We start from the raw sequence: 10,156 nt of genomic DNA, 5'->3' as shown, positions 1-10,156 counted from the left end.
CTGATTTCTTTTTGAAAAATGCGTTTCTAAAGTGCATAAACTTTTGGGATTGACTATATAGCCAATACATCCTTAAATCGTACTGTATCGCGTCCAAGTGTCCAGTACATGTTTCATTTGTTAATATCAGTTACGATTCGACATTTACAAATAATATTGTCAAAATGAACAGCAAAAGTTATACGAATACGACGAACAGCGATAAAATCGAATGCACTCAAATCGTGCAGAAGAGAGTTAGAAGCATGATGCAGTTCAAAAATTACGATTGGAAGATGTCCTACAATCTTATTAATACTGACCAGGACAATATTATCCTGCGACGTAAAGCGACTCACATACTTTTCGTTAGTATCTTTCACCAGAAGTGAAGAGATTAAACAGTAACTCTATTAATTCTTACAGTCTTATAAAGAACAATTGCCAAATATTTGTCCGGCTAACTTGAAAATATTGAAAGACACCATTCCGCAAGACAAGAGACCAGATGACGATTTGCAATCCAAAGATGTAGACTTTGAGGAACATGAAGCTCATCTAGGTGCAATACTTCGAAACTTTTTTGGTGAATGATAAATGAGTGAAAAAAATTACAGATGAACGCGCCAGCGATTTAAGCACGATGCCGAAAATTAGTACCTGGAACGAGTATAAAAAATTGCTAGAATTATCAAAGTCACGGCCGGATAAACCTTGTACGAAACCGTATATAACGGATGCTACATTCTTGCCAAAGATTCGCATTGACCAACACGTGTATTTATAAAAGAATTAAAGATTGCTACGATATAAGAACTGAATATAAAGATTAGAATATTAATAGGGGACACTTGAGATTGAGACGACGTATAAATGCTCGAGCGAAAAGAACTATAATAAAAACAGATGTCATGAAGAGAATCCTAATTGTAGACTCGAACTATGTACAATTCCGTAATTTCAAATTGAAGAAATCTTACAAGGTGCGTCTACTAAGTTAGGATTAACTCCATCGAATGGTGCGATGCATAAAACTCTGCATTCTATTAATGCACATCGTTGTCATACAGAAAACAATCACGTTACAAAATGTTAGCACCATACCAGCGAGGTTTCAGATAGAGAGCAGACCGTATCGGTCTAAATTTCAAGTGACGATGAAACCTGTTATAGAGAACAGGAGCGTCATCGCTCCAGGATTGCAAATGAAATTAAACATCACGTTCCGTTGCGACCATATTGATTCACCTGAAGAGTTATTGCTAATAAACGTGGAACACGGAAGCCCTTTGGCAATCCGCATGCACGGATACAAAGAACCGCCTCTTTTATTAGGTAAAAATTCAAAATCAAAGTGCTTATAGCGAGTTAAGGAATGCATTCGTACAGGATACTGCCTAGCTGAAGAGATACAGTATTATTCGGATACGAGATTGCATCGTAGCTGGTACTCGGTGATGGTGGAATCGTTTAGCTCGAAAGTACGCAACAATGATTATTTTACTTGTAAAATGTTAATAAACAACCATTTGATATTTCGTATTAAAATATTTTCAACAGTCTACGAACTCTACTACGAGCAGCGACAAGACCGAGTTCTCTTGTGAAACCGAAGATAATACCTTCGTAAGCATGACTTTTGACTGCAAAAAAGGATTTGTAGGCGAACAAGTTTCTATACCGATGAGATTTAAGAACATCGGAGGAACTGGAAGATTTTTCATAATGAGCGAAACCGATTGGTTCGCAATGGATATTGTGGTAAGATCTATTGAAAGGCAGTTTTATATTCAAGCTATATTGAAAGATTGCTACCCGTAGGACATTACGGAATCGAATGCCTTGAGATTATCCTGCTTCATAGTACAACCAGCATATTTTTCTTTGAGAACGAATCAAGAGATGACTTTTCATATGTACTTTACGCCCGAGTGTTATGGCATTCATGTAAATGATAGATAATTAAATTGTGGATATATGTGTGGACTGTGGATTTGTACAAATTAAAATGCACATTATTATTTTTTAACTCAATTTTCTAAATCGATATTAGAAATATTTTAAACAATCCCAGCCTAAAAATGATGTTTCAATCGAGTTTAACTTATTATACTTATATTTAACTGCTTATTCATCGCTGATTTCGCCAGGTGGAAAAATTGTACATATTGTGCGATAACTGCAGCCTATTGGCTACGGAGATAATCGGGGATGGATTAATGTATGAGCCAGATTTTATCCAGTTTAGTAAAGTATCTATACTATTAATCCAGTACAGTACATTATATAAATTATTGTGATAAAGAACGATAAGAAAGCAAATAAAATTGTAGCACATTGAAAAAGCGTGGCCCTACAGAGGGAACATCGATAAGCATGCCAGATATTATATAAATTTGAGCACCGACACTCCCGATGGAATCGGGCAATGCGTCATTTGTATAAATAATACCAGGTGTATTTCTGATTTTATCAAAACGAATATACGAATTTCATGTGATAAGAGAACTAATTGATTTTTACACAGTGAAATATGCATGCAATTTCACTGGAAAAAACGAAACGTGGAGACGGAGAATACAAAGCTGAGTGAAGAGAATGATTACCCTTTGGAGTTTCTTCATATTAAACCAGAAAAAGGAATATTCGTTCCAACTTCTGCACACTACTTTACTTTGACTGCTGAATACAGAGATTTAGACCCCAATTACTATTTCGCTGTTCTACAGTGAGATTAATAAATTTCATATATTACATGTGTTACATAAAAAAAATTAAAGTACTTCGATGAAATTAGATTGTTTGTGGAGGATATACCAGTCGAGGCTATAGCCGACGAAACAAAATTGCGAACTCACGAATGCAGAACGAGACGGCGAAAATGTTCCGAAGTAAATCATTTATTTCTATTCATTTTACTAGCTACATATTGATGAAAAATGAGTATTGACAGTCTGTAGATATATGGGTAGCGGATATAGAAATCTGGTTGGAATACATGATAGACGATAAGGATGAGAGGTGCGTGATTTTTATCGAATCAACTTATTTGTATATGATTTGTATGATTTGTTGATGAATTTATATGAAATTTATTATTAATCGTAGGACTGAAGATATAATGAAACGCGTCACTGAATCGCCACGAGATTTCCGACCTATTGATCGAGGATATTTTGAAACAATAGAGGAAGAAGAATGGGAACAAGTAGAAGAAGAGGGAGAAGAGTTTAGATATTGTACCTCTTATCAATTAGTAAGTATTTTATCAACTCTTTTTTACTTCTTAGAATTGTTATAAAAATCTGTAGGACCGTTTAGATCCCAGAAGAATTGTTTTCTCATCACGATCTCGTGAACCTGCGGCAGTTCGAGCCACTGTGGCAGGAAAAGGTGATAACCGTGGGCATCATTAGACCCTCGAGGCTCGTAATTCACTAACAATTAATGTAAATAATTCAACAATAGCAAGCATTAACATTAACTACTACGTAATAGGACTTTGTTTATTGGTATCGAAGAAACTCATGTTTTAACGTTGAAGAATCTCACTGACGTTTCTATGCATTTCTCTTGGGGCAACATTGACGGTTTAGATACATCGAAAATTAAATGTTGCGTGTGTCCAGAACACGGAGAAGTGCCGGCGAATAACGTCAAAGAAGTGGAAATAACTTTCACACCATTAAAAGAGGTTCAACAATATTTTCATTCTTCGAGAGGCATTAAGGGGAAAAACTGATTTGCATAAAAACTCTTTAGGGGATCGTACAATCGTTCTTCGTACCATGTTTCGTCGATGGTACGCGAAAAATGATAATGCTAGGAATTGAATGCTCTATTGAACCTCTTTATGTTACTTTCTATTTCCCAACAACGGACGACGATTTTCAACTAAGAAACAATTTCGTTCGCGTCGAGTGGCGAGTAGACAGCATCAAACTTGCTCTAAATATGGCAGGAAAGTCAAGAAAATATATGGTGCGTTTGCTTTGAATAAAAATCATATTAAATTCATTTCATCACATTCAATGCAACTTTGCAGAAAATATTGGACAAGTATAAAAGTCAAGAGGAACGAGAATTAATGACCACGAATTTAGATGAAGGAGCAGTTCTTAGAGATGCTTCAGCCGGTCCTTCGATGCAAGGAGTGGACGAAGCAGAATTGGCTGAGCATTCTTCGGCGAGCATTCGTACTTCAGAAGTCATACAAGTAATCGAAAGCTCTTGAGAAGTATTAGATCAGCGAATTATAATCCTAAATGATTATAGATGAGTAATTTGACGGGAAACGACAACTATTCGCTTTCTCCGTTCTACGACACATTTTTACCCGCACCAACGCAACCTGTCGTGATAGAGTTTCTAAATTTGCCATTGAATACAGGTATTTCTATAAGTAAACTGCGAATTATATTGTTTAAATTGCATAACAATTTGGAACACTCGAATTGAAAATGAAGAAAGCAATTATTATAATGTTTAGTAAAGAAGAAAACTTTCATAATAAAAAACGAGACTTCAATTCCAAGCGAGTACTTGCTACATATAAAAAATAATTATCCCATCAAATGCACGTGCGAATGGAAGAATCAGAAAGATCGGATCAGGAGTATTTACAAACGAACCTTTGGTCGAGACAAGAAACTAATTGGTAAGCAAGATCCAAATGGGTTTAGTGAAAGGCTATCATCCTCAACTTGCAGAAGAGGCATTGTTCAAAATGAAGCAACATGGCTCGGGTATTGTAATTTACGTGGACCCGTTGCACTCTGATCTGGAGCAATTTAAAGCTATCCCGATCGACATTTACGTGTTTGCCGATACCTGGGGTATTTACGTGGACGAAATAGAGATAAATATTACTGGTTTGCCTCAATATACTATAGGGATATGCGTGCAAGTCGTTGGATCGCCGATTTCGTTATCGATTTCTGATAGGAACGAATTGAATATACCTGTTGTCAAGTAGTTATCGTTTACAATAACTCGAGATTCGATATGTTCAAATACGAAAAGAAATTACTTGCAGGTATGGAACTGAATCTGTGGGTATTCGGTTGCCCGATAGACAAATTCAAATTAAGAACACAAGCGTGATTCCTATAGTCATCGACTGGCATACATTTATAGTAAAACCAGTAATACAGGAAATGCCTTTTAACATCGCGTTTAATGTCCTTACCCCATTTACCGACAAATTATCAATGAAATTGAGGACCCAATCGAAGACAGATAGCGAAGTACATATGGAGAAACACAAGTATTCTCCGTTAAAGAAAAACCTGCACGCGTGCAATTCTACATTCAGAAGCGACACGGATTTTGTAACAACTACCCAAGTGTAAATTAGCAATTCATAGAATACTAAAAGTTTAGGATTATGTTTAATGAATCGTTTTAGAGACTCTTCTCTTATGGCTTTGTCCACGTGGTCATTTACCGATAATACAAGTGATAGTTGTGTAGAACATCTTGAGAGCACTCTCAGTTGTACAGAAGAAGAAACGTTTGCAATCTCAGATGCGACTGCTATGGATCAGACGAAGCAAATGGAATTAAGAATCTCTTTACTACCTTTTTACGGTTCGATCGATACGAAAATCTGTAAAGTAAGACAAGTAAACTACAATAAGACAAAAGAAATTACCAAGCGATGCCAGCAGGAATCATAAAGAAAACGTATCTCCCAAGGTTACTCCCAGAGAAATGTTCATCCTACCTAAAGCAAGTGCTTCTTTAGAAATTAGAGTACGACTCGATAAATATAGGATCATGCACGATATAAAAGAGCCTATCGAAGGAGAGTTTCTTTGCAAGCTACTTGGATTCGTACGAATCGCACCGAGCGATATGTTCGTATATCTAATAAAATATACTTAGATCTTCCACAATTACAGAAATAATTTTTTATAGGTACAAAGATAATAATTACGCCAGGCAGGCTGGTGACTATTTACCACCCATAGAAATTGACGTTACAGCCAATATCGTTGCACCCAAATTAGATTTTTATCTGTCTAGAGAAGACAGAACGTTTACATGCTGTGCCTCAGATGTGATGCAAAGTAGAAAGAAAATATTGAGGTATTCATCTATTGGCACTACAATTGTATCGTGAGATTACACTTTAATCTTTTTGATTCTAGAATGACCAAAACGTTCTTTTTGTACAATACGACCAATAAGATGATAGACATATCTTTAGAAACATGTGACCCGTTTCAAGTAAAATCTGTATTCCTTTACGCAGATACAAATCCTTGCAGATCTGGGACTATGTGTGTAAATGGTCACGGATGTGCTGAAGTAATTTCATTTATTTATTAACAATAAGTGTATAACTAAAACTTGTACTTCTTCAGGTAGAGATAGTATGTAAAGTGGGAGCAAGATTAATTCATAACGTAATGCTGACGAGTAGTACTCAGGACTTACAAGATTCAAAAATTACATTGACGGAAGTATTACATATTATACATTCAGACAAAAAGCATCAGGTTTAAGTGATTCATTTTGTTTGTCTGCTTCTATTAGCATAAGCGGCGGGTGTTAAACGAATGTCATTTTTCAGGATGTGGATTTAGTACTGCAAATAATATTGCCAGCTCTAAAGCTATCATCGTATACATTAGATTTTGGCCTTGTCTACATAGGCGATGCAAAGGACCTGGCGTTGACCGTCGAAAACCGATCAGGTATCTATCTTTTTCTTTAATATAATACATTAAAAAAAGTAACGAGGAGCATTGATGTGAAATTGCTTCTTCGCAGCAAATAGAGTAAACATCAAAGTAAATAAAAAGTGGAAGAACAAGGATTTTATGATTGATCAGAGAAAGATGATGTTATCGGGTGTTCAAGATATGTTTCGTACAATTACAGTTTCGTTTCAACCAAAGTAATTTAATTAAATATAAATGTACTGATTTTAATTATGTCAATTGTTATGTTCTACTGTTTTTGTATACACAGAAAACAAGGACAATCTGTAGAAGCTTTAGAAATAACTACAGATATCCCTTACATCGCGGAAGAATGTCAACTTTATGGTGAGGGAACATTAGATGAAAAGTATCATACCCCAGGAGTATAAATTATAAATATACGTTGTAAGAATTGTTTGATACAATAAAACTATGAAACTAAAAGTAGTAAGCATTATTATACCCCGTCGAATCATATATATAAATACACAGAATAAAAAGTTGTACATAAATGTTCATCATACCGGTAATATTATTCCAGGATGTTAGGTAGGATGCAATACGACAGGAAAATCAGGAAATTGGCTCAAAACATACATCACTTCCAATCGTAAGTCACTCAAGCCCGGCGCGTTTCTCTCTTTCAACGAATACAATTTCTACTCTTTCTACTTTGAATTAAAGTCATGCCAGTTAATTAGAACAATTCCAGATCATCTTGAACGCGAACGCAAAATCGGCAAGATCGTGTGAGTACGAGTACTGACTGAGCAATCTTGGTCATTGATAAAGCGGTCCGTGTTCGAATAATTGCATTATTGGAATTCGTAATTATACAGCTAACAGATGCATTTTCGTTCTCATGAGCGCGGGCCTTTCTATACGATCCGTTTCGTTTACCAATACAGTTTCAAAATTTTATCCAACGCATTGATACAAGTGGACACGCACGTTTTGATGGTTTTGATAATTTAGAAAAGTCAAGTCAAGTTGGTGCCGCTACCTGTCGAGGCGGACGTGAATCTCTGTGGATCTTGATCGTCACGTGAACGGGCTTGACCAATCATTGAATTCCGAGGGCCCTATACGTGGCATAAGGTATGAATCCTTTCCACGTCCGCCATTTTGACATACGGTACTTTTCGAGAGTGTTGGTTTTATGTTTTATCGTTTCTCGTGAAAATAATCTTTTTTACTGAAACGTAAGTAACGCAAGTGGGTTATACGGGCAACGTGAGATTGCGGGGGACTCTTGTTAATCAAACGACGGTTTCTAAATAATGGAACTTTGAGCGGGTGAACCTTTGACGATTCGCTGGGGAGTAGGTCGAAGGTGACAGAACAACCGGGTATACGCAGTGGCTTCGCAAACCGCACAATATCTTCCGCCTTGCTCGCAATACTTCGGTATTGGCGTTTTAGGTAGCCGGTCACGTTTTAAAAGTGCATAGATCACCAGCGAAACGATCTAGCGTGATCCTTAACGGTATGCTAGCCTCGATAATCATAGCGATGTATTAAAATGAGAATCAATAGCAGCGGGCAGCGTGAGCATCTCGTGTCGTGCGTGGCTTCGCACGAATCTTTTTTTCTCGTTCAGTTCAATGAAAATCTATGATTTACGTTGTGTTCACGATACTCGTTCTTTGCCGTTGACCCCCGATAAACGTGCAGGTTAGCTTTTTGCCCTTTGCGTCAGCGTATCCGTTACTTTACGCATGTACCTGCTCTTTGATATACTATCTGCGTAATTTCAATTATTTCCTTCGACATCGAACGTGGCTTTTGTTCAATCTTGTACCGATGCGTTTAGAATTTTCGACATCCTCTCGATTGTTTTCTCTTCGTTCGTAAAAGTTATCATTTATTTCGAAACTACGGTTCAATACGTATTATTGCACGCCGATCGTATAGCGTGTTGTGTTCTTGCATATGTCGGGCATACGTTTCTTCCAACTAATTTTAAGTATCGAATAATTCAATTTTGTTAAATCCATAGCTTGCTTTAATCACGTGTTTTGTTTTCGTGCGCCTCGATGCTCTCGCCCGTGTTAGATATTTTTTTATAAGTCGTACTATCGTAAAAGATTTACACATATATAGTTTTAATTAAGGTCTATTGTATGTAAAATTAAATTTATAAGGTTGCTTAGTTAAGAAATAAAAAATTATGTCCATTGTTGATACCCTGATTTATTTTTACGTACCTCAACGAACAAGGTCTTAGTCTGTTACTTATTTGTTTCAGGTGTTTAAATAATCAGCTTTAACCATGGGGAATATGTTCGCAACGTTATTCAAAGGCCTTTTTGGCAAAAAAGAAATGAGGATTTTAATGGTAGGCCTTGATGCAGCGGGTAAAACCACAATTCTGTACAAATTAAAATTAGGGGAAATTGTTACGACAATTCCTACTATAGGTGAATATCATATTTCCTTTGTCAGGTTAGATCACGAAGCAGACTACTAACTCGTTTTGTTTAAATTCCAGGCTTCAATGTAGAAACAGTTGAATACAAGAATATCAGTTTTACTGTGTGGGACGTGGGTGGTCAAGACAAAATTAGACCTCTCTGGCGACATTACTTTCAAAATACACAAGTACGATTCTATTCTTGTTTCTTTCTTTCCTTTACCTAAATCTACTTGATCTTCGTTTATACAATTTTCATTGGCAAACGTGGACATTATGGCAATACATAGAATGATGCAATGCTTCCCGAATGATGTTTTATAAATGAAATTTAATTTCAGGGACTGATATTTGTCGTTGACAGTAATGATAGGGAACGTATCGGTGAAGCACGCGAAGAATTGATGAGAATGTTAGCAGAAGATGAACTTAGAGATGCCGTACTTCTCATCTTTGCTAACAAACAAGTGAGTATAAGTAATTCTTGAACGTATTAATGCACGAAAGCGCATAGAGTTTATTATGTGAACAATGCGTATCTATATGAAATCGACAGATGTCAAAAAAGAAATCGATTAAAAAGACTAATTATTTGTCGTTCGCTGAATGTTCTAGGATCTCCCAAATGCAATGAACGCAGCAGAGATTACTGACAAGTTGGGGCTACACTCGCTTCGCAATCGCAATTGGTACATTCAAGCAACGTGTGCCACGAGCGGAGACGGACTTTACGAGGGCCTCGACTGGCTCTCCAATCAGCTCAAAAATGCCAATCGCTAATTGGAACGACATTCTATCAACATTCAGTTGCTATATTAACATCATAAAAAAACAGCTGCACACCTGTCCCCCCCATGAATGAGTAATAATATATATATATATAACAGAGGTAACACTAAGTGCAAACCGCAGGATCATTTTTGATCCTCGAGTGGAGGGTGGAGATTATCGAAAGTTGTCATTGTGCCAGCAAAGTTTTTCTCGGGGGGGAGGGGAGTGGGGAAAAAAGCCGGCCGGAAGCACACATTCGAACGGCCACACAAGACTATTGCCT

At 36.8% G+C, this 10,156-nt stretch overlaps 4 protein-coding genes across 11 annotated transcripts; all 4 read left to right on the top strand.

The window, feature by feature from the left end:
• Window positions 1-9: 9 nt before the first annotated feature.
• LOC113464865 (uncharacterized) lies at window positions 10-792 on the top strand. The gene is made up of 3 exons (XM_026817352.1): window positions 10-347; window positions 406-541; window positions 597-792. Exons 1-3 carry the CDS (start codon window positions 165-167, stop codon window positions 764-766), a joined length of 489 nt encoding a protein of 162 aa, XP_026673153.1. The 5' UTR covers window positions 10-164; the 3' UTR covers window positions 767-792.
• Window positions 793-869: 77 nt separating this feature from the next.
• LOC108629399 (uncharacterized) lies at window positions 870-2,599 on the top strand. Of its 4 annotated transcripts, XM_026817349.1 has the most exons (6): window positions 871-962; window positions 1,050-1,314; window positions 1,369-1,460; window positions 1,540-1,740; window positions 2,130-2,226; window positions 2,313-2,599. In XM_026817349.1, exons 1-6 carry the CDS (start codon window positions 891-893, stop codon window positions 2,318-2,320), a joined length of 735 nt encoding a protein of 244 aa, XP_026673150.1. In that variant the 5' UTR covers window positions 871-890; the 3' UTR covers window positions 2,321-2,599. The 4 variants fall into 4 exon arrangements, with proteins under 4 accessions (XP_026673148.1, XP_026673150.1, XP_026673149.1 ...); XM_026817347.1 differs by having other exon boundaries at window positions 870-962; window positions 2,130-2,599; XM_026817348.1 differs by lacking the exon at window positions 2,313-2,599 and having other exon boundaries at window positions 1,801-2,191.
• A 121-nt stretch (window positions 2,600-2,720) lies between these two features.
• Window positions 2,721-7,306, top strand: LOC108629456 (uncharacterized). Of its 4 annotated transcripts, XM_026817337.1 has the most exons (17): window positions 2,721-2,870; window positions 2,933-3,000; window positions 3,088-3,673; window positions 3,742-3,960; window positions 4,025-4,195; window positions 4,255-4,369; window positions 4,469-4,636; window positions 4,689-4,950; window positions 5,015-5,326; window positions 5,387-5,594; window positions 5,677-5,837; window positions 5,899-6,069; window positions 6,132-6,291; window positions 6,348-6,482; window positions 6,557-6,680; window positions 6,757-6,883; window positions 6,958-7,306. In XM_026817337.1, exons 3-17 carry the CDS (start codon window positions 3,542-3,544, stop codon window positions 7,076-7,078), a joined length of 2,586 nt encoding a protein of 861 aa, XP_026673138.1. In that variant the 5' UTR covers window positions 2,721-2,870; window positions 2,933-3,000; window positions 3,088-3,541; the 3' UTR covers window positions 7,079-7,306. The 4 variants fall into 4 exon arrangements, with proteins under 4 accessions (XP_026673138.1, XP_026673137.1, XP_026673141.1 ...); XM_026817336.1 differs by having other exon boundaries at window positions 2,721-3,000; XM_026817340.1 differs by having other exon boundaries at window positions 2,721-3,235; window positions 3,301-3,673.
• Window positions 7,307-7,786: 480 nt separating this feature from the next.
• On the top strand, window positions 7,787-10,150 carry Arf79F (ADP-ribosylation factor 1). 2 transcript variants are annotated; one of them, XM_026817351.1, is made up of 5 exons: window positions 7,787-7,891; window positions 8,938-9,109; window positions 9,181-9,290; window positions 9,444-9,569; window positions 9,718-10,150. In XM_026817351.1, exons 2-5 carry the CDS (start codon window positions 8,962-8,964, stop codon window positions 9,880-9,882), a joined length of 549 nt encoding a protein of 182 aa, XP_026673152.1. In that variant the 5' UTR covers window positions 7,787-7,891; window positions 8,938-8,961; the 3' UTR covers window positions 9,883-10,150. The 2 variants fall into 2 exon arrangements, with proteins under 2 accessions (XP_026673152.1, XP_017887622.1); XM_018032133.2 differs by having other exon boundaries at window positions 7,794-8,175.
• Window positions 10,151-10,156: the final 6 nt, after the last annotated feature.

The sequence above is a fragment of the Ceratina calcarata genome, unplaced genomic scaffold (assembly GCF_001652005.2).
Source record: "Ceratina calcarata isolate Rehan_Ccalc_2016 unplaced genomic scaffold, ASM165200v1 scaffold569.2, whole genome shotgun sequence".
In the NCBI taxonomy this organism is placed as follows: Eukaryota; Metazoa; Arthropoda; class Insecta; order Hymenoptera; family Apidae; genus Ceratina; species Ceratina calcarata.
Note: the sequence above shows the minus strand (reverse complement) of the source record. Positions and strands in the feature narration are given on the sequence as shown.

What these genes read in the sequence shown, in the direction of transcription:
- LOC108629399 (XM_026817347.1), top strand. Translation starts at nt 891, where the DNA reads ATGAAGAGAATCCTAATTGTAGACTCGAACTATGTACAATTCCGTAAT. An exon ending in AGAACCGCCTCTTTTATTAG is followed by an intron (nt 1,315 to 1,368) that starts GTAAAAATTCAA and finishes GCATTCGTACAG; the next exon opens with GATACTGCCTAGCTGAAGAG. An exon ending in TGGAATCGTTTAGCTCGAAA is followed by an intron (nt 1,461 to 1,539) that starts GTACGCAACAAT and finishes TATTTTCAACAG; the next exon opens with TCTACGAACTCTACTACGAG.
- Arf79F (XM_026817351.1), top strand. Translation starts at nt 8,962, where the DNA reads ATGGGGAATATGTTCGCAACGTTATTCAAAGGCCTTTTTGGCAAAAAA. An exon ending in ATTACTTTCAAAATACACAA is followed by an intron (nt 9,291 to 9,443) that starts GTACGATTCTAT and finishes ATTTAATTTCAG; the next exon opens with GGACTGATATTTGTCGTTGA. An exon ending in TCATCTTTGCTAACAAACAA is followed by an intron (nt 9,570 to 9,717) that starts GTGAGTATAAGT and finishes TGAATGTTCTAG; the next exon opens with GATCTCCCAAATGCAATGAA.
- LOC113464865 (XM_026817352.1), top strand. Translation starts at nt 165, where the DNA reads ATGAACAGCAAAAGTTATACGAATACGACGAACAGCGATAAAATCGAA. An exon ending in AAGCGACTCACATACTTTTC is followed by an intron (nt 348 to 405) that starts GTTAGTATCTTT and finishes TAATTCTTACAG; the next exon opens with TCTTATAAAGAACAATTGCC. An exon ending in GGAACATGAAGCTCATCTAG is followed by an intron (nt 542 to 596) that starts GTGCAATACTTC and finishes AAAAAATTACAG; the next exon opens with ATGAACGCGCCAGCGATTTA.
- LOC108629456 (XM_026817337.1), top strand. Translation starts at nt 3,542, where the DNA reads ATGCATTTCTCTTGGGGCAACATTGACGGTTTAGATACATCGAAAATT. An exon ending in CGAATCGCACCGAGCGATAT is followed by an intron (nt 5,838 to 5,898) that starts GTTCGTATATCT and finishes AATTTTTTATAG; the next exon opens with GTACAAAGATAATAATTACG. An exon ending in AGTAGAAAGAAAATATTGAG is followed by an intron (nt 6,070 to 6,131) that starts GTATTCATCTAT and finishes TTTTGATTCTAG; the next exon opens with AATGACCAAAACGTTCTTTT.